Genomic DNA, 22,194 nt, shown 5'->3' with positions numbered 1-22,194 from the left:
CGCTACTGAGACTGTGAATATCATGCCCACCTTCGTGGCATAATTTACAGTTATAGGCCCCGCTTTCAGGATGCTACTAGAGCTCATGTAGTATCGATTGTACTTAAAGCCCTCCCTCTTCATCCTATAACACCAGCCCATTAAGCCTGAGGACAATATTTCTTTTTGTGCATATTGTTATTAAAGTATTCTCTGCTGACACTAGGAATATCATGTCCGCCTTCATGGCTACAGTGATAGTTATAGGCTTTGTCCTTAGTATGGTGGTGGTGCCTGTATATCATACATTATTCACAAAGCCCCGACCCCTTCGTCATATTATATAAATCTCTTATGCCTGAGGACAATAGTTCGTTTTTGCATCTTGATATGAATGTGTTCTCTACTTACACTGAGAATATCATGTCCCCTTCGTGGCAAAATTTAAAGTTATAGGCCCCGTCTTCAGTATGGCACTAATGCCTCTATATTAAACATAACGCACAAAGCCCTCCCCTTTTGTTCATGCATTTAAGTCCCTGAAGCGTGAGAACAATATTTCATTTTTACATGCTTTTCTCAAGGTGTTTCTTCTATTACTATGAATATCTTGTCGCCTTCAGGCCATCAGTGATAGTTATGGGCCCCGATCAGTATGATGCTGGTACTTGTATATATTGCACTGTACCAAAGCCCTTCCCTTCGGCCAATAGAAAAGTACTTTAAGTGTAAGGATAATTTTTCATTTTTGCATATTGTTGTGAAATTAGTCTCTACTAAGACGGTGAATATCATGTCCCCTTCAAGGTATCAGTGGTAGTTATAGACCCCCATCAGATTAGTGCCAGTGCGTGTATATATTTCATTGCGCATAAAGCCCCCTCCTCCTTGGTCTACTAACATAAGTCCCTGAAGTGTGTGGGTAATATTTCACTTTTGCATATTTTAATCAAAGCCAGGACAATATTTCATTTTTGCATGGTGTTGTCAAAGTTTTATGTACTTAAAATGAGAATATCATAGCCCTTCGTATTCCCCTTTCCCCCTTCGTTTTAGTTTTTCCAGTCAAACGTATTAAAATAAAATAACCATAGCAAGAAGAAACCAGACCTGATACCAAGACACCCCTACCCCCGCCCCTACCCCTGGGGACGGACAATTTTACTTCCCCCTATGCCCACTATGGTTCTGCCGATCACCAACGTAGGAGCTTATCGCCCCGACCAAATATTTCGGTAGCAGCTCATAAGGTAGTTATGAGCTGCTAACGAGTAAACAACAGCTCACATGTGCAGCCAATAAGCGCAGCAGAGCTAAACGCACACATTATAACCACTGTGCTACCAGGCACCCATTACTCCTGGGTGGGGAGAAGCACAGACAAATAGTATAGACAGACTGGAAATGCAATAATGCCTTTTGTTCCAAGGTCGTCTCGGTAGACTATTGGCTTTTCATATTAAAATGAGCTTCAAAGGTATTAAACTTTTTGGAGGCTTTGTTTGTGGTTGATAATTGCACGAGATTATGCGAAAAATACGACGAGATGGCATCGTACTGCCAGTCGCGTAGCAACCATAGTTACTTTGTGAGCTCTCAGGCCAGAAACACTACTTCACGCCAATCAAAACATAACACGCCAGCAGTTTCATAAACATGTCCTTCCTTGACGCACGTGTACAAGACGGTATGACTGACCGTAAACCATTGAGTAAAAGCAGACAGTATCGATAAATGACTTTCAAATTTGGTTCAAACACACTCATTATATATTCATAAAATATGAGAGGAATTTTTAAAACGGTAAAACTCACTTTCCTGAAGCTCAAAACACTCCCCTTTTCGCCAGCATGTAAATTCCGCTCAGCACCACACGACAACAACAACACAAACTTTGCCGAACATACTTTCGCTTAACAATTGGCGAAAATCCGAAAACTACCGAAGGATGCATGGTCGGCACTCTTCGGAAAAGAGAGGCGAGAGCAACCTGAGGCGAGGCGAACATGGATGGGTTACGTAACCGCTTCACGCCTTAAACAATACCCGTTGCGACTCTGTCCATGTTTCTCTGTGGGAGAAGCAATGAGGAATAAAGTGCCTTGCTTAGAGAAACAACACCATAGCCATGCCGGGGCTCGAACTCACCATCCTGTGATCGTGCGTCCACTGCTCTAGCCACTGGCCCATGATGCCTCCTAATGTATGTAAATGTGACCTTCACACATCCTACATGTATACTTTTGTGAGTAAAGTAGGATTTGGTAGTTAGTGTTCAAAGGAAACACTTCGTGTTGGCGCCGTTATTTCCCTTCGCCACACGGGTCAGTCACAGCGCTGTTTATAAACCTGGAAAATCCACGTGTTTGACGACGGCGGCGTATCAACGTTTGAGAAAAAAAAACTCGCTTCATAAAAAACTGGTAAGATTGCCGACAAATTTTTTGCTAACGCATAATCAGAGATGGGGGATGATTTATTGGTACATAAATCGGAGGCATGATTCAGTGATAACTACGTCCGTATGTCAATATTTGTTATTTATTTATTTATTTATTTATTTATTTATTTATTTATTTACCCTTTTTATGAGCGACCAATTTACTGCATGTAATGAGTAATATTCTTCGGGGCTGACACCAATAAATACAGCAAACATAAGTTGATAGGATACAAGAAAAACAAAGAGCAAAACAATTCTTTTTCAACGAAATGCGAGTCATAATTATAGTCTTTTAATAACCTTTAAACTTATTTTCGTTACATGCGAGTTTTACGTCAACTGGTAGACAATTCCACGCTTCTGTCACTCTCTAATAAAATGTTCTTTTGCCGGCATTTGAAATACAACGTGGACGGTAGAAATTGAACTGTGAAGCTGACCGTGTAGGATACAAATTTACGTGACTATTTCAGGAATAAATACATTACAGAGATAATGTGGAGCAGTATTTGTACACAGTGACGGCGAGGAAGTTAAAAATACGCTGCCTTATAGGCCAAAAAATTGATTTGTCTCTTGTCACTGCCCGCATCACTTCAGAGCTGAGTGTGCTCGTCAACTCTTTTTTTCCTGTTGTTCATTTGCTCCTATGGAAAAAAGGGGGAAATGCATAAAATTGCACCAAAATAATAAAATTGAAAAAAAATCGCGTCGCCGCATCATTTTTGCCGCATGTCAATGACGAGAAACAAACCTATTATTTTTTTGGCCTTACTGACATTACATCAAACGTAGAAAAGAGGTCGGTAGATGGATAATCATAGGGTACGCAATGCTCTCTTTTGCAAAATGAAAACCTTATCCAAATTTATATTCCGTAGTGTTACCCCAAACAATGATACAGCCTAAAATCAATCGAACTTTGGATTAAACCATAATATAACACGATTCGATTATTAAGTGGGATAAATGGACGAAGTCTGCGAATTAAACCAATCCGTTGACTTAGTTTCTTACATCTTATATTATCGACATGAATGCTCCAAGATAAAGTTCATCAAGAACCACTCCTAATACAGAACCATGTCGTACACTAGCACACCTCCCATCATTACAGATAAAGAATTGGCATTTCTGATACGACCTAACTTATGTGGAGTTGTTATAATAAGACACTTGGTTTTAGAAACATTAATACGCATAGAATAAGAGGTTATCCAGTTAGAAATTGGACGAATTTCAACATCTATTGCATCATTTACTTCTGTAATATTTTGACCTTTAGCAAGGAAGTGTTTGATCGTCTGCATAAGCTTACATAATGTAAACTTGAACAATTGACAGATAACGGCAGATCATTTATAGAAATAATGAACAACAGAGGTCCCAAAATTGAACCTTGCGGTACACAAGTATTAACATTAAATCTCTTTGAGTTACAGCCCTTGCTTGCCTGACTTAGTGAAGTTGCAGTAGTGTTAGCTGTGGAAACGCAGCTATCTGTTGGCGGGTAGCGTGCATCGCTATGCGGGTAAGGTCAACCCCGCCACGGATAGCTGCAGGCCAACTGGGAGCGAAAATGGGTCGAGGAGACCTTAGACTGACACTTCGCATATCATTAGCATCTCATTGTCGGCTGCATGAACAGTGTGCCCGAAAAAAATGGATCCATTGCGACGACTACGTTATGTCGGAACTTTGAATGGCAAAATACACCAAAGTGAGTGTAATTCAATAAAATGACCTATACCTGCCTGAACTCTGATTATTGCTCATTCCCTAACTCATTTTGTGAACAAAATCTCTGGTTCATTGACGTATTTCGGCTGATTTTCCAAGGAGTACAAAGGATTTTCACTCAAGCAGCGTACTTTGATTTCTATCGATATGCTAAGAAGGACGTCGCCCGTTCGAACGTGAATAGCGTGAAGGCCGGTCAGAGTGAAAATCTTTAGTACTCTTTTGAAGATCAGCCGAATTACGTAAACGAACCACAGATTATGTTCTCAAAAAGAGTTAGGGAATGGGCAATAATCAGAGTTCAGGCAGGTATAGGTCATTTTATTGATATTATTATTTTATTGCGTTTCCACAGCTACCAATGGTAACATGTTGAAACGGGGACAGTTCAATTGATGGGTTCGTCGGTTGCTTCTTAGGGCTGCAGAACGCTGTTCGCAGCCGTGGAGTCAGTGTCCTGCTGTGGTCCGTCAGAGACCTTGAAACTTTTGACCTTCAGATTGTTCATGATCGATGCGGGTAAACAAAATACCCAAGATGCTTTGGGATATGTGGTTCGGGAGTCACAGCTGTGTGTAAACACGGGCGTGACAATCTATGTGCTTTTGACGACAGTTGGTCAACGTTTGAGGGGAGAAACTCACCGCTTGTTGCATAAACTGACAAGTAAGCAAAAGTATTTCCATCTACAATATTCCATCCTAATTTGACCAATATAGGCCTTATTCGTTTTTTAACATACAATTAACATGCAAGACGAGATGTCTTTTAAAACTGTGAAGACACATTGAAAGCACACCAATGTATAACCAGGTCGATCTATGCGTTTGAGATCGATATTGGTGTCACAGTCTTCGAACGAAAACGGGATGTTTAGGCAATACCAAAGACCAAGTTTGGTAAAGGAGACAAGTCCGGTAGTCTACGGTAAAGCCGTAGACTACCGGACTTGTCTCCTTTACCAACTCAGATACCCTATTTCAAGTCCATGTCTCTGAACTGGTGCATCCTCTTTGTAGTTGGACTGAGTGCAGTTTCTCTCCTAACAAACTCATCAATACCAAAGACGATAAATCAGTCCTGTTTCCGAGAATAACTTTCGAGCTGCATAGCTTAGTAATGTTGAGGTCAAGATATTTGAATCGTTCGTGTTCGAAATGCTTCTTGATTTGCAGAGAGAACACTCGACCTTCTTGTTTTTGTTTAATTTAGCACATGGGGTCAATTGAAAAGTTCAATGCAAAGTACCGCGGTGTATAAAATCTGCAGACACGGTCGCAGTCACTAACCGACAAACCCGCTTGTATTTTCTGGCAAACAAACGAACGGTACGTAATATATATTGCTCTAAAACTTGCATCGTATGCAAAACATGTCTTATTTAGGTATTTAAAAAAGACTAGTACGAAACTGCCTTATACGTATTGCAAGAACGCAGTCGATAAACTGATCAAGTTAGAGGCGAACGTCGAGTAAATACAGCCTCTTCCGTTCTTGTTCTTGACTTACAAGGAATTGTGCAGTATACCCATGAAGTCCGGTTAAGTTCGATGCGCTGTTAGACACGTCGACCAACGTGTTTTTGCCGGGCCAGCCGGAAGAGTATAAATACACCTCCGATACGTTAGCAAGGTGTGTTGAACCATAGACCCTGAACACGTTTTCAGGGTCTATGGGTGAACACATAGCACGTATTCATGGGAGGTCCTCCTGTCCGATCTGTTCGTTTACAAATGAATATTCAAGTTTGTTTTGCCTACACCTGGATATAAAGTGTCCTCTAGGTTTACTTATCACGTCTGGACACGGCTTTTGAGAGTTCCTTTCCATTCTTCTGTTATACCTTGCTGGTGCGTTCGTTGTTGACTTTGAAATTGTCAAAGTTAATCCGGTGATAATCTGGTGACAGGGTCCACAGATTAGTAATTTCCACTTGCTTGCCTTGGCGCCTATCAGATAATAGATGCAGTACGGTGACAAAACTTCGCGTAAGATCGTCAAAGGACAAATACGTGACACAGAGAAGGAAAAAGCAATTTTTTGCAAAACTAGTACTAGGCCGTGGGCTAGAGGGGGTCTACGTGCACCCCCCCCCCCACAGGATAACAAACCTGTATTTTTCAGAAGCCTTGGGATCCCTAAAATACGAAATGGAATTTTAACAGAAAAAATATAGGGATGGAATAGCTGTTATGGTCATGTTTTGAAGGGTACCGCAAAATCACGATTTTCCAAGCCAAATGCATTTTCGTCAAATCTGTCTTCTTGTAAGTCATGTGCTGAGCTCATTTTTTAACATAACCTCACTTGTTTGGTATCATTAGAAAGGGAATTTATTCCTCTTTAAGATGACATATTGCAACATGCAATATCTTCTACAGTTTTTGTCAAATATAACCAAAACTTACCCCTTACCCCAAAATTTAACATTGCAAATTACAGTAAATCTCAAATTCTACCAATTTTTTAGCTAGGCATAATAAAAAATGTAATGTTTTGTCTGAAATCTGTTTTATTTGATACAGGGACATGTACGAAATATGAAATAGACTTTTAACAGAAAAAATATTGGGAATCTACAGCTGTAACAGTCATATTTTGAAGGGTACCGCAAAATAACAGTGTTGCAGATTTGCATGCATTTTTGTTAAAACTGTCTTCCTATAAGTTATCTGCTGAGCTTGTTTTTGAATATAACCTGGTTTGTTAGGTATCATTAGAAAGATAATTTACTAATCTTCAGAATGATATATTGTAACATGCAATATCGTCTATAGTTTTCATGATATATAACCAAAACTTACCCCTTACCCCAAAGTTTACATTGAAAATTTCAGTCATAGCTAAAACCAAATTCTACAATTTTTTTAGCTTGACACAAAAAGTCTGGCCCTTTTTGCTATTACATCTGTTTCATTTGGTACAGGGACATATCAGAAATATCAAATAGACTTTTAACAGAAAAAAATATTAGGAATCTACAGCTGTAACAGTCATATTTTGAAGGGTACCGCAAAATAACAGTGTTGCAGATTTGCATGCATATTTGTTACTGTTTCTAAGTAAACTGTCAGATTTATAATTTTTTTGCGTTCTGATTTTATTTTTTTATTTTGCAAACTTGTCTGAAGATTTTCCTTCCCTAACTTTTTTCCTTTGAATTTTTTTGTTTTTGACCACCCCTCCCAAGATCCAATGGTCCGCCCCGAAATAACAACTAAACTGTATTGTAACTGTCTCCGTGTCTCCAACTGTACACCAATGCTGTCTCAAAAATGACTCCATCTGACCATCTTCATGCAGAGAACAGTTTTCCCTCTACAAGGAGACCTAACTATTGTGAAGGAAAATGTTAGGAATATCGTAAGCAACAGTGTTTATCCTTACCTTCATCGCTCCTAGATCCTTTGGTATATATAATTCGTGGTATGTAGGTTATCGCACAGTGTCAACGGCGATGAATAAATTACCGTTAATTTTCTGATACAGACGACACAGTTACGATGAATTTCGACCGTTTGCCGACATATCATGCCAAGAGGTCAAAACAAGCCTTAACGAGTGTGGAACAAATTTCTCAGGCCCTATCATTGGATCAGAGAGACGCTTTACTTGACGTTGGATGTGGGCCAGGCCAACTCACAATACTTTTGTCGAAGCGTGTAGGAAGAGTAACAGGTAAGGATCTATTCTTGGCGTTTGCACATGGTATGTATCGGTATATATATATATATATATATATATATATATATATATATATATATATATATATATATATATATATATATATACAGATGTCCTCCTGGGTAATCACAGTGCTCGATGCGAACGCAATAAAAAATAACGCAAATTACTTCATGTACAAAGTATTGGAATCTGTTACCCAAGTTTCATGCATTCTGCAATCCTCAGACTACTGTCTGAGGATTGCAGGATGCTAACAGATTTCATTACTTTGTACTTGAAAAGTAATTTGTGTTATTATATATATATATATATATATATATATATATATATATATATATATATATATATATATATATATATATATAAAACACCTATATATATATCACCTATTCACCTATTCTTTTTATGACATTTGATGACCTTTTACCTACTTATGCGTGTCTCAGAAACTATGAAGGCCAGTGCTTTTGATTTGGTAAGATATCGACCGCAGTATCTCCCTACACTTTTCAATAACCTTTTTTTGATTTTTTGTCTCATTCCTCATATATCAACAGTATCAATGCCTCAGGTTCCTGTATTAAGGTATCGACCAGAATGCCACAAAATGTTTCCAAAACATTTTGTTTGATGATCTTAGATGACTTTGACATATCTCCCTGTATATATATTTGACCTTAGCACCCATTGTAACCGCTTGCCCTCGAAAATACTGCCTGCAGCTTTAATTTTACATCTGTTTTTTTCCTGATCATCGAACAATGTGCTTAAGAATTCTGTGCCAAACAAAATGCAAAAGGTGGACCATTCGATATATCTACGGAAGCTTATTGTTACTACATTTGTGTAAAAAAAATCATGTATGTATGTATGTATGTATGTATGTATGTATGTATGTATGTATGTATGTATGTATGTATGTATGTATGTATGTATGTATGTATGACATTGTATGTATGTATGTATGTATGTATGCATGCATGCATGCATGCATGCATGCATGTATGTATGTATGTATGTATGTATGTATGTATGTATGTATGTATGTATGTATGTATATACATACGTATGTATGTATGCATACTTGTTTATATATCTTTATCTAAAATGTTTGTTTCATGCAATCACCAGCTTTTGACGTCTCCTGTGAGATGATCGCAGAAGCTAAGAAGAATAACCAGGCTGAGAACATCACTTACAACATTGGCGATGCCACAAAACTGACAACCTACAAAGAGTACAGCCAGGCATTTGACAAAACTGTCGCATATTTTTGTTTACACTGGATGAAGGATTCCAAGGCGGCCTTGCAAGGTATATACCAGAGTCTAAAACCAGGTGGTCTGTGTTTCCTGAATATGACACAAGAAAATCCTGACGTCGTCGATACTTTAAGAGTGCTCGGCAGCTACATCAGTCCAAAGTGGGAACATTTTATGAAGGTAACAGCTCGTTCACAACTGCTGGTGCCCTTCACTTCTTTAATTTTCATGTTATTTTAAGAACATGGTTAGAAAACCGTTATTGCTTACGGCCCGTAGTCCGGAGCGAGCCTGAGGGGGTCTCACCCTAAATATCAAAAGCTACTAGGGTGGGGAGAGAATCGGGGATACCCTAGTGTTTTACATGCACAAATATGTCGGGCAAAACTGACCTCCATTACAATCAGTTTACAACATGTGGCTTACAACGATTTTCTGTGAATTGATGTCATGTTTCAATGTAGGGAATAGCAGCATATATACGACAGTCACATACGTCGCCAAATATTATGTGTTTAATATGACCAGGTCTGAGAAAGCAGTCGGGAGACGAAGTCGTCTATTACTACAGATGACAACTTTACCACAAAACTAATTATAAACAATGGCTAGTAGCTACATACAGTGAAGCATAACTCTTGGGTGATAGACAGTGCAACATCGGCACGGAGTCCAGTGACGTGAAATATCACTGTTAAAGGAAGAAATATCTGTCATTTGGGAAGGCGAGATATCCCCTTTAATAAAGCACTTTTGGCGGGAAAAGTCTACGAGTGATGAGAAAGGCACATGGTGGATTCAACACATTGTATCAGAAGATTTAATCCCTGGTTGGTAAAATAAACGCTGATAAGAAGGTGTGTCTCAAAGCTGAAATCTCAGAAGGAATGTCATCTGAGTACTTTCAGTAAGACAATGTATTGGTGACATAATACAAGAATATATTTCCTGACACATCGCCACAGTTGTTCCCGGTTGAACTCCTAACTAACAGTTCAGGTCTACATTCTGGATCACATATATTAATACAATACATTATACATACTGTTGAAGCATGATTATGATGAAGCAGATTTGATCTGAACTAACACTCCGGGTCTGCATCACATTTTCACACGTAATTGCACCATAATTATGCTTCGACTTAATACCTGCATATATTGCAAAGTCCAATTCTGATCAATGTACAATATAATCGTAGGTCCTTAACAATAGCAAAGATATTGAAGAGGGGATATCAATAGCCTCTATTGCAGCTTTTTAGGCAAACACTTTTGCAAGTGCACTGTATATTTCGGCGTGTTTTTAATAATGTCCCTTGGTTGAAAAAAAATCATGAACACGATTGGAAATATTTTGGGTTTATATAATTTTTAAAAGTTTGTCAAAAATTATTGAAAAATAAGGTACCAGACCATAATTTGTTGCTACAGACTAAAGTGAATTTCTTAATTTTGTTCAATCTACTTGGCAACAACGTTTTCATCAAAAATATCAAAAAATCACTATAATGATAAAGTCAATATGTTAACCCATCCAGTAATCATTCTCATTTGATATGATGTAAAATATTACCAGAGCCAATGAGACATTAGTATTTACAACAAAACATTAAGTAGGAAAATCCTAAACGACAAATAGAAATGTGAGATGGACAGAGTATGTAACAAAAATCCTTTACAGAATAATTGCATCGGAAAAATAACTCCTGTAAACCAATATATAGATTTTAAATTTCACATGTGCTTTTAGTTGAATTACACACTTGATACATTACTGAAAAGTCAATGTTCTTAAAAAAAACTTAAACACGATTGGAACTAATTTGGGATAATTGGATGATGAAGTAAGATCGATTCAATCTACAAATGTAATCCCATCTGCTTTTCTTTTCATATTACACACTTGTTTTTATGAGTAATTTGCGATATTGCAACATTCAGCTGTACGGCACTTAACGCTTTTGAGAAATTTGAAAAATATGAAAATCCAACTATCCCAAATTAGTTCCAATCGTGTTCTTATCTGCAATATAATTTGAGATTCCTACAATTTGACTAGCAGAGGTAAATTGTTAAAGTCTGCGAACGGAGAGACTCATTTCATTTCCTGTAATTTTTTATGTATTTTAAACCTCAAAAAAGAATCGGTTGTTTTGGGTTGAGTTTTAAATGTTACCTTAGTCTTTTCGGCTTTCTCAAGCCTTCTACTCTTTTTTTTTATTTTGCAGGGATATAAACATGCCTACTATCCATTCAAGGGAAATGCTGACGATTTCAAAGAAGTACTCTTCGATATTGGCTTTAAAGACGTCAATTGTAGACTGGTCGTAAATAAATTACTCATGACGTTCGATGAAGCAATCGGTAACCGTTTTACATACTTAGTATTTGCTTTCTTTCACATGGTAAGGTACTTTTGACTGACTCCTTTAACGCTATCGTGACTCTTCATATTCCGGTGACCTTTTGGTAAGCTGTTTGTTGTCAATTGTTCCCTGGGTATGCGCCTAAAATTGGTTGCAATGGTCTTTTGATCTTAAGTCTCCACACTGATCGTCCGAAGACTCTGGAAAATTACATATTATAAATATGCAGACAGACTGTCTGCTTAAATTTAGTCTTTAATTTAGTCTCAATGGAATTCATTGATCATTGATTCATTGAGCACAAATTACCACGAAGGCCCCAGGACAAATACCTTTGTATTTAGGCAACAACGTTTCATTATATCCATTTAGACGGCCAAAGTAAGTTTTTATGTATGCGTTCTATGACCAAATTTCGTCATATAGGTCAATATTAAGCGGGACACATTTATTGATGAAATCGCGCAAAAAACCAGTCAGTCACACGACACACATAAGCAGAAAAACTCAATTATTACAAAGATCAATCAAGTAACTCAACAATTCCTACGACCAAGAAATGAGTCGGCGATGAAGTCGTTCATTTTACATTGGGTACCTCTATTCACCGTAAGATCATAGAAACTAATTTCTGTCTTCTTGTGCTGCCAAAAGAACCAATTTACCAGACAAACGAATAAGATGTACGTAAACTTGATAGGAAGTCGCAGATGTAATTGACAACAGAATATTTTAAATGATCAATAAGCAAGAAATTTATAAGAGATTGGAAACTCTGAAACATCACACAATTATTACTCTAATTTACAAAATAAGTGATTTTATGTCTATTGCAGTACATTACCCTAACTTTATGAATCAACTGAGAAGAATTCCAGAAGATAAAAAGAAAGAATATGTAGAAGAGGCCGTCAAGTATGTGATGGATACTGGCTTCAAAGACGATGAAGGATATAATATGACAACTTCTCTTATTGTGGCTGTCGCCAGGAAATAATAAACAAAAATGAAGTGTGTTCTTTAATCACGTGAGATCATCTGGAATCCCTGGTGGTACAGTTTTTGTAAGACACATATCTTTACATGTCACAAAAGGGACATCCTAAAGATCTAGTCATAATAGGGTTAGACAAACCAAAAACTCCAAAGAGTTCTTTTCTTCAGAATGCATTTTAGAGAGGTACTAAGAACAACATAAACGTTATTTTTTAAGCCGAATTCTTCTCGGGCGGGGGGAAATATTTTGTATAAACCATATATGGCCGGAAGCAATGTTACAAAATAATATTATCAGTTATATCAAATATTAAACAAGCTATTTCAGTGATTTTAAGGACCAACATTGTTTCTTTGGCATGGGAACCACTTTAGATACAATATTTTAATTTTGCACCATGGTAAGTGGCAAAAATACGCGACGATAGTGCATAAGAACTGTAAACAAAATAACTGACACTAATATTCCATTCAGAACTGTACACATGTGTCACTGTTATATTGAGCTGTCAAAAGTGTGCTTTACTGCACTAAAAGTCAAATCGCAGAAATGTTACAACAGTGTATACAAAATACTAAAAAAGCAACACTGCTGTGCATTTATCTTTGCGTGCATTCCTATGCAGCTGTTTTCATGTCTTTTGTTTTTGTTTGTTGAAGATTAAAAAAAATTAGAAGAAAAAAAATCCGCGTCACTGCATCATTTTTGCAATATGTCTAGGATGAGAAACAAACTTTTTATTTTTTCTTAGTCTAAAATAACATTTATGGCCATATTTCACATATGAAAAAATCTATTTCAATGAATTTATTGCATAAAAATATTTCTTTGGCATGAAGACACCACTTTTGAGGTTCACTTTTTACATACACACTTCGATAATTAACTAAAATCCAATATGGCTGCAAGCAGACTTAGAAAAGAAGTTTTTCTTCCATAGCTAAAATATTAATAGCCCCTTTTTGGTAATTTAAATGGTCAAAATTATTTACTCTACATGAGAAACCTATTTAGAGATATACTATTACACATGTGTAATAGAGGGAAAGCAGCTTCACATATGGTTCATATCTCGGTAGTTTGCGTTTTATGTGTGATAGTGTACACATTGTAAGTGTTTATTATGTCTGTCTGCTGTATGTGTAGAAATGATTAGGGGTAGTGTAAGTGTCTACACACAGTCTGTACAGAGGAGTGGAGAGACTGTATAACACCGAGATCCTTTGACTCTAAGTTTTGGCAAAAAAGAGTTCATTCATCAGTAACCCAAAATCCAAAAACCTTTCTGCTGATAAATTGTATGGAATATCGATCGATTGTATGTGTTTACCATCTTCTTTAGGTTTTGAAAGCTAGAATGCCTACATTTCGGTCTGAGAGTAATTGTGTTGGCTCGTGTAATTCGAACTTTGGGCATTCGTTTGGATTCGGCGTTCTGGTATTTATGAGTGCATGGTCTATTTTTTCTGTTTTTTGTATGCGATGCTCAGCTGTTTTGGAAATTGATGCTTTAATGAGTTCTTTCAAGTTCACACCTGTTTTTTATACTCTTGGTTTTGATGTTTGGATTACGTTATTATGAAGATTAGATTATCGTCCTTGGTTTTGCTTCCTACTTTTTGTTTAAGTTGCCTTCTTATTTTAAGTTGTGTTCCAAGTTTCATTGGATTTAGTTCTGTCATTCTGGATATAGATAACTAATTACAGACATTCTTTCCCTGTTCAGAGACCCAGCTTTACTACAAATACAATAGGGCTGGTCCATTATATAGTGGTGAAAATGTCAAGTCAATCTAGACTGCCATTCTAATTATGAAAGGTCATTACACCAGTAAGGATAACTGTTTATTATTTCTTCATTATTTTTATTTTATATATCAATTGCAACATCTTATTCTACTCCCAGAAGAATGTTGAAACATCCACATATGATCATTGTTACTGTTTACATTTGTAATACTTTTTATTTCACAAAAGAAAAACAAAGAAGAATCAAACACAAAAAAGACGTACAACACAGAAACTGGTCGGTAAACCTTCTTAAGTCACTATTCATTTATAGAAAAAAAATGTGACCACTTTTTATAATGAAACTCAACTTTTCCCTTGGTCTTTGCGATGTAAAGCGAATTTACGAATTTTTAAAGAAAGAAAATTAATGGCATTAATTTCACTTGGATAACCAAGGATCATACATAATTTTGATGGAGTTGAAGCAAGTTTAAGTGATCTGCTCATTTTATGTATAACTTCTGACCATAAGGCCATCGTATAAATACAGCTGTAGAATAGGTGTTCTATTGATTCCGGAAAATTACTGAAAATATCAAAGTTCAGAAGGATATTTTGTAGGGTTAAATCGGTGCAATTTTTGATTGGTGTATAATATATGTTATCCAACAATTTTAACTGAAATTCTCTAACTTTACAACAAATAGAAAGTTTTAAACTTAATTCATACATTTTACTCCATTCTAAATCAGGCAAGTCTTATGATTATACCAGACTCATTTCAGATTAGGTCTTAAAGGTATACAGTCACCTGTAGTCTAAATATGCCCATATATGGTCAAAGGGGCGTTCCTTGGTATTCAAAATGCCCATGTGAGGGTGCTGTTTTTAAAAATCGGCCACCCGCTTAATATCTGTGATTGGTTAGATTTTCTCTTTCAATGGTAAGTGTCAAAATTGAAACTGGTGACAGTATACCTGTAATACAGAATTTTTAAGTAGGCTACTTCTTAATTGAGCTAATGACGGCGAATCGAGTACAAATGCATCATTGTGAATATGGAAGTAAATAACATCTGTAAAAGTCGAAGTGCATTTGTATTTCAAATAAGCTGGAATTGTACAACTCAACCCTATCAATTGCAACTTATTATTTAACGTTAGACCTCTTTGATCAAATTCATTTTGAGGTATTCTCGCGTGATCCCGAAAAAGATCTGAAATAAAATAAATTCCGACTTCAAAGAACGTCTTGTAAAAACAGAGTTTCCTCCAATTACAATCTTTCTGTTGTTCCAGATAATTTGGTCTTGATAGAGGTTAAAGTGGTTGATCTCAGACCAGACCTAAAAAGTCTCCCATAAAATATGTAAAGCTCACAGGCAAAACACTCCTATTAAAATTACACCTAAGTAATAGTTTCCCTCCTAGAATCTCCAGTTTATGTAAAACTATATTTTTCTATGGATGTACACAAGTATTACAAATGAAACACTTAATCACTATAATCCTTTGAACTTTTTTCATAATAAACAGGTCAGGCATTTTGAGGCCCCCTTGGTCCACCTCCCCAATCACAGTGTCAAATGCCTTTTCAAAATCGACAGCTAACAAAATTGCTGGAATGGACTTTTCAACAAATGTAAAAGAACATTTCATCAATAAGGCGAACATAGTGACTTATATTTCTACCCTCTACAAATGCTGACTTTTTGTCACTAATAAGATGAAGAAGACATTTTTCTAGACGTCGAGCCAAACATTTAGATGCAGTTTAACATCCAAATTAAAAAGTGAAATTTGCCTCCAATTTTTCAATAACTGTTGATCTCTACCAGGTTTCCGAATTAAGCTGATGATACTGTGTCTCTGTGATATTGAATATTGTCCCCGATTATAACCACTATTTAAGGCATCAATGACCACTTCACCAATAACCGGCTAAAAAGCTATATAAAAGTCCTTTGTCAAACCATGGTTATGTGAACTCTTGTTATTTGGAAGCTCATTTTCAATCTTAAAAACTTCACCCGGCGTTAAAGGACCTTCACATAACTGTTTTTGATCTGGACATGGCCGCGGTAGATCATCTTTTAAGAAGTTATTCATCTCAATTTCTTCTGTGTTTACTTTGCTGTACAAGTTGGAATAAAAAAGGTTGATTACTTCTAAAATTTGTCTAGGCTTGTCTAAAAATATCTGCTTACTAGGTGAAACGGAACACATCTGTCCTAAATAGTTAACTCTTTCCTCCAACTCTTTGATTTTTTTCTTCTGTTTATGGCCTTATTTTCACTAAAGACAGCTGTGTAATCTCGAAATTTGTATTTAATGAAATCTCATCTAGCAATTTTATCAGTATTCTCATAATCATCACTTTCCATGTTCTCTATCAATGAAGTTGAATACATTTCGTCCTGTGTTTAACTATTATTAAATTTCCAGTGGCCTGGACCACGTGGATGAAAGATTTCATGCAAAACAAGAGACACAGCTGCATGGTCTGAAGCTAATTCAGGCACTATGTCCATTTTTTTAACATTTTGCTGCAGAAAATCAGAAATTACAAAATGATCCAGTCTGCTCTGAATTAAACTGGGTAGTCATCTACGCCATGGGAAAGCTTGGTTTTCACCGTGAGTAACACGCCAAATATCAATAACATTATGACCTGTGAAGATTCCATCTACTTTCCTCATGTACTATTTCCAGGGCTTAGGTCTACTCCTGACCTGTCAAAATTTACATCATGAATAAAATTAAAATCCCCTTCAATTATTACTGGAATAGATGTATCAGAGCAATGCTGTGCCAATAAATTTGAAATAGTGTTCATGAAGACACTGTGTTCTTTCTCATCATTTGGAGCGTAAATGTTTAGGAAAATAAATGGACACACATCAATACTCACTGAAATCATGAGATAACCATTAGCATCTGCAAAAATATCTTTGATAGAATAGTCAGGGCAATTAATAATAGTCATTACTCCTTTGCTATTATTTGTACCGTGAGCAAATAAACAGTGACCTTTAAATTGAGCCTTCTAAAATTGTACATCTTGTACACTGCTATGGGTTCTTGTAGAAAGGCCACACTGATTTTTTTCTGTTTCAACCACAGTGCCAATTTTCTCCGTTTTTTATACGTGCGAAGACCTATTATTTTCAACGTGATAAAGTGAAAATTCATAAAAAGTAAATAAGTGTTACCATTCGATGTGCATTTAATTACCGACCAGGACGCTCACACAACAGATACAACACGCAAGGAAACAAACATGAAACGAAAGGAAAAGCGAAAGAGAGACAATCCTGTTTAAGATAATGGTGGGGAAGAGATACACGGAGAGTTGTAAATGAGCATTTAATAGGAAGTAAAAGGCAGTATGCTAGTAATGTCATGCATGCGTATTGTCTTTACAAACAATTTGTTTTCTGTTTTTAGTGCACAGAGAACTTGCACAAAAATTTGTGACCCTCTCCCTCAGAGGAGCTCAAAAAATTGTGACCCTTTCCCAAACAGAGGTTCCAAAAATTGTGGCCCTCCCCAAAATCCCCCGCCCCCTGCTAATTTACGTCCAGTCTCTTATATGTCCCACTGTGAAACTGTCTCTTTCAACGTAATGATACAATCAGTAGACTCCAACACCTGTGATAAGACGAAATTCTCTTGAAAAATTAGAATATGATGCTAAAAGAAATAATGGCCACGCGAAACCTTAACCGCGCGTAGCACATCGGCCCCTTGCACGGATGTCCGTTACTTCGAATTCAGTCTCCCACTAACTACCGCATCGGAGAGCATCCAGCTGCCCGGTGCCCTGACACGAGACCTTGGCAAGCGAAGGTGAGCATAGCAGAGCAGACCGCTAACACAAATAGCACAATTTGATGGCATCTGCAAATAACCTTTGACCAAAACCCTATCTTTAGTTCGAAGTTAGCATGACCAATACGAATGACCGTTTTGGAATACAAGCATAGGTTTTGCGAACATAAATCAGAGTTTTACAGACAAAAACTTGCTTATAATATTTTATTAATATAAAAGAAGATATTTCAAATAAAAATTAGAAAAACTGAGCTGGACAAGTACAAATAAGTGTGACACGTGACCAATACGAATGGCCGATTTGGAATACAAGCATAGGTTTCACCAACATGAATGAAGGTTGTACGATTTGTACAAAAAGAAAATAGGTTCAGAAAGATTTTTTTTACAAAAAGAAAATACATTTTACAAGAAATATTTTTTACAAAGAAATTTTTCACAAAAAGGAAATGTATTTTATAAAAGTTTTTTTTTACAAAGAAATTAGGATTTTACACAAGGTTTTTTTCACAAAGAAATTAGGATTTTACACAAAATAGATTTTACAAAAAATATTTTTTTTGACACGAAGAAAAGCGATTCTACAAACGAAAATAGGTTTTTACGCAAAGAAAATGGGTTTTTACAAAAAGAAAATTGTTTCTACAAAAAGAAAATGGTTTTTATAACAAGAAAATAGGTGTTTCAAGAATATTGCAATGTTTGGCTTTTTATAGGTATGGGCTAATATTTCGGTCAGAATTTCGACTGCATATTTATGAGCCTGATAAGTCACCTGACAAGATCATGTGTTTAGCATATATGTACAGAGGCACGCTCGGAAATGACGAAACATTGAACGCTGAAGTTGTTGGCACGGCTTCACTCTTAAGTCGGTGACTCTGTTCTTCTATATGTATTGGTGAAATGCCGGTTATCGTCTATGATTTTTTTTTCTATTACGTGACCGGGTGACCATGGCGACCTTTGGCATGTACGACAATGACTCAAAATAAATAATTTTTCGTCTATCATTCTATGTCGACATAAGATGATTGGTTCGGGCATACGAAACCTAAATTCGAAGGTAGCTCAAAGTTGGAAATAAATCCAACGCAATTACTGCACTCGTACTATTGACCAATGATAGCCATGCGTACGGTAGAAATGTGTCAGGGAACCAGACTGGGCAATGGTTACCTTTGCTATTGCCACGCGCATGGCAATAGCGATCTTGGTTATTGACACGACCGTGTCAATAGACTCGGCCAAAAAGAAATTGCTAAAATTGAACTTAGGACCTAAGTCGCTGTTGTCGATTGCCCATTTTTGTACTTCAGGTGAGGTTTCAGGACATGTATCAACTTCTTCGATCAGTGTTCTCGACTCTGGGGTGTTAGGTTTCCTGGCCTCTCCATGTTAACATCAGTCTGTGCCTATTTGGCAGTCTTGGAAGTTGGAACTGTTTATTATTAATACTGTTCACCGTTACAGGTTTGTTAAATATAGCTGCACGTGCGAGACATCGGACACTGCTGCTTGAAGTGCGGACAAATTTTATCAATGTTGCATGCGTGGCTGTTTTTGTAGCTTCTAGTCAGAGTCGTGAATGTGTCTTTAGTATTCAGTGTTACACTCGCAATCGCCGACTAAGATGAATTTTCGTCATACTTGCATACATAATTTTTAAAAGCGTAATCAAAAATGCAGACAAATTTCTATTTTTGGATATTAATGCGAGAACATGAAGGTCAATTCTGAACGGCCCTATAGCCCTATTAAGCTGATGGAAGCTGTCCTGTGTGGTTGCGGGTATTGCTAGGCCATAATCTGGGATGCTACAAATTGGAAAGGCTGGTGGCTGAACGGCAACAACGATACAGGCTGGAAGCTGTAGGCTAGACGGTATCAAAGGCTGGCGGGTGGAAGCTTGCAGAACGGTAGCCGGGCGTACGATGCTGTTTGTTCCGCGATATACGGCCCGGGAGGCTGTGAAACGCCGGGAATACACAGCATCGTACGCACGGCTGGCGGCTGAAAGCTGGACGGGCATCAAAACTGCTGCTAAGTAAAACAGACTGACGAATGAGTCTAGTGACCCTCTTATAAGGGCAATATTTTGCTTATGGAAACTTGAAAGGCAATATTTTTGGTTATGGAAAAATGACCTTCACAATGCGAATGTGACATTAAAGGTAATAAGCTTATATTTGCTTTTGAAATGTGACCTTCACAATGTAAAATTAATGTGACTTTATAACATGACTCCCTAACATGTTGCAAATGTGCGCGTGAATAAATAATACATAAACACGATGATCCCCAATGCAAGCTCCACAAGGATTTGAAATCATTTAAAATTTGTTAACTGCAAGTCATTAACGTTACGCAAACTCATCGGACGGCTTCACAAACATTACGTGATGCTTTTGTTTTTATCATCACAACTTGATCCATGAACCTCACAATGTAAGATGGCGTATGGAGATTGGTCAAGGGTATTAATCATGGCAGGTGATGCCAAGGCCATTAATCCTTCAAACCTCTCATTTTCTGCACTTTTGTGTTTTTTGTGCAACATGCAAAGTTTATTTTTTATCCGTTAATGTTCTAGCACCAGACAACACAGTCACGCAATCAAGACGATGAATTTTGACCGCTTGAAGACGTATAATGCCATGGCGTCTAAAGGTGCCTTAACGTGCATGGAAGTAATTTCTCAAGCCCTGCCATTGGATAAGAAAGACACTGTACTGGACATTGGATGTGGGCCAGGCGTACTCACAATACTTTTGTCGAAGCGTGTCGGAAGAGTGACAGGTATGATTTAAATCAAATTAAATAATGGGCAAAGTAAGCTCGTATGAAGAGCATGGCAAATGTTTCTCCCAAAATTTTTTGATGATCGTCAATCACTTTTGACCTACCATACTTCCTTGGATCCCTAGCTTATGCTATAACTTATTCATATGGCAACCTGACAATTACGTTATTCCCAGTAACACTACTTGCAGTTTTAATTTTAGATCTGAATTTGTTGTTACCGAGCAATGGGCTTTTCAGAACTCTGTAGTAAAATAATTAATACGGAGTAAACAATTTGATATGAGTAGGTGATATGGAAGAAATCATCAAACAATCCTACCAGAGAGCCCCAATATCTGTGAATCGGCTTTCCAAGAGCTTTCTTTGAATAAGACCCATTAAAGACTGCGAAAGTATATAACACTGTCATACGTGTGTAAAGAGGCATCTAAATTCAAACGTTTTCACATAATTTTAAATTCCCACTATTTTCAAAGCCTAATCACGTGACAAAGGAAATAAAGAATACTATAACAAAATGTTGGCCATCGTGTATTGTACGTTTAAGTAAATGGAAACATAGGCCCTCGAGGGTCTATGATAGAACCATGCTTGTTTCTGGTATGATCATGATGTATTTGTGCTTGAAATACTGTGTCTTTTATACTTTTCCATCATGGGGCGCCATGTTGTGAGTGCAGCACCCGTTTATTATTCAGCCTGACAGTGTTAAAATGTGTAGGCATAGTCCAAATCAGCGAGCACTGATGCTTCTATAAACGTCTTTCAGTTAGCACTTTTACACAAGCTAACTTTGGTATGAAAATAAAATCATGAAAATAATACATAAAATTCACAGCTAACATCTGCTACAGATGGCATGACAGAAGAAAAATAGGAAGCTTATACTGTTGCGCTCGTAGTTCGGGGAATTACGAGTTGAGAGGTACCAGTCTGGATCGTAATGCTTTCAGTAACTGAAGCTGACACACCAAGATGTAGATTTAACACAACTTGTACTTTATTGCAAGATGGCGACAGTAACGTTACCGTCCAAGGTCTGATCCCAAGTCTCAGTCCAAACTCTCTACAAAGTTAAATACATCTTCAAACTTACATAATTACAAAAGTTATCACGTGGTAATTTTCCCGCCAGTCTTTGATTGTTTCTTAAGATTAAATAAGATCACACCATGGAATATCCCATTCTCGATTGTTCTCATTGAAATCTTAACCAATAATTAATTAAACTATCACACTATCTCTTATCTGCTTCTTGTACGATCTGAGTCAATGACCTTCACACGCCTTGGCCACGTGAGGGACGCTTCAAGATACAATCTCTACAGGGAGGGGCGTTACAATACAA

The 22,194-nt window shown here is 37.1% G+C and overlaps 1 protein-coding gene across 2 annotated transcripts; it reads left to right on the top strand.

The window, feature by feature from the left end:
• Nucleotides 1–4,015: 4,015 nt before the first annotated feature.
• Nucleotides 4,016–14,308, top strand: LOC139114094 (juvenile hormone acid O-methyltransferase-like). 2 transcript variants are annotated; one of them, XM_070675614.1, is made up of 5 exons: nt 4,016–4,142; nt 7,652–7,840; nt 8,981–9,291; nt 11,342–11,477; nt 12,316–14,308. In XM_070675614.1, the coding sequence occupies exons 1-5, from the start codon at nt 4,085–4,087 to the stop codon at nt 12,474–12,476; spliced, it is 855 nt and encodes a 284-aa protein (XP_070531715.1). In that variant the 5' UTR covers nt 4,016–4,084; the 3' UTR covers nt 12,477–14,308. The 2 variants fall into 2 exon arrangements, with proteins under 2 accessions (XP_070531715.1, XP_070531714.1); XM_070675613.1 differs by lacking the exon at nt 4,016–4,142 and adding an exon at nt 4,577–4,828.
• The last annotated feature ends 7,886 nt before the right edge of the window (nt 14,309–22,194 follow it).

This window comes from Ptychodera flava, chromosome 16 (genome assembly GCF_041260155.1).
Source record: "Ptychodera flava strain L36383 chromosome 16, AS_Pfla_20210202, whole genome shotgun sequence".
In the NCBI taxonomy this organism is placed as follows: domain Eukaryota; kingdom Metazoa; phylum Hemichordata; class Enteropneusta; family Ptychoderidae; genus Ptychodera; species Ptychodera flava.
This window is presented reverse-complemented; position numbering and strand designations above follow the sequence as displayed.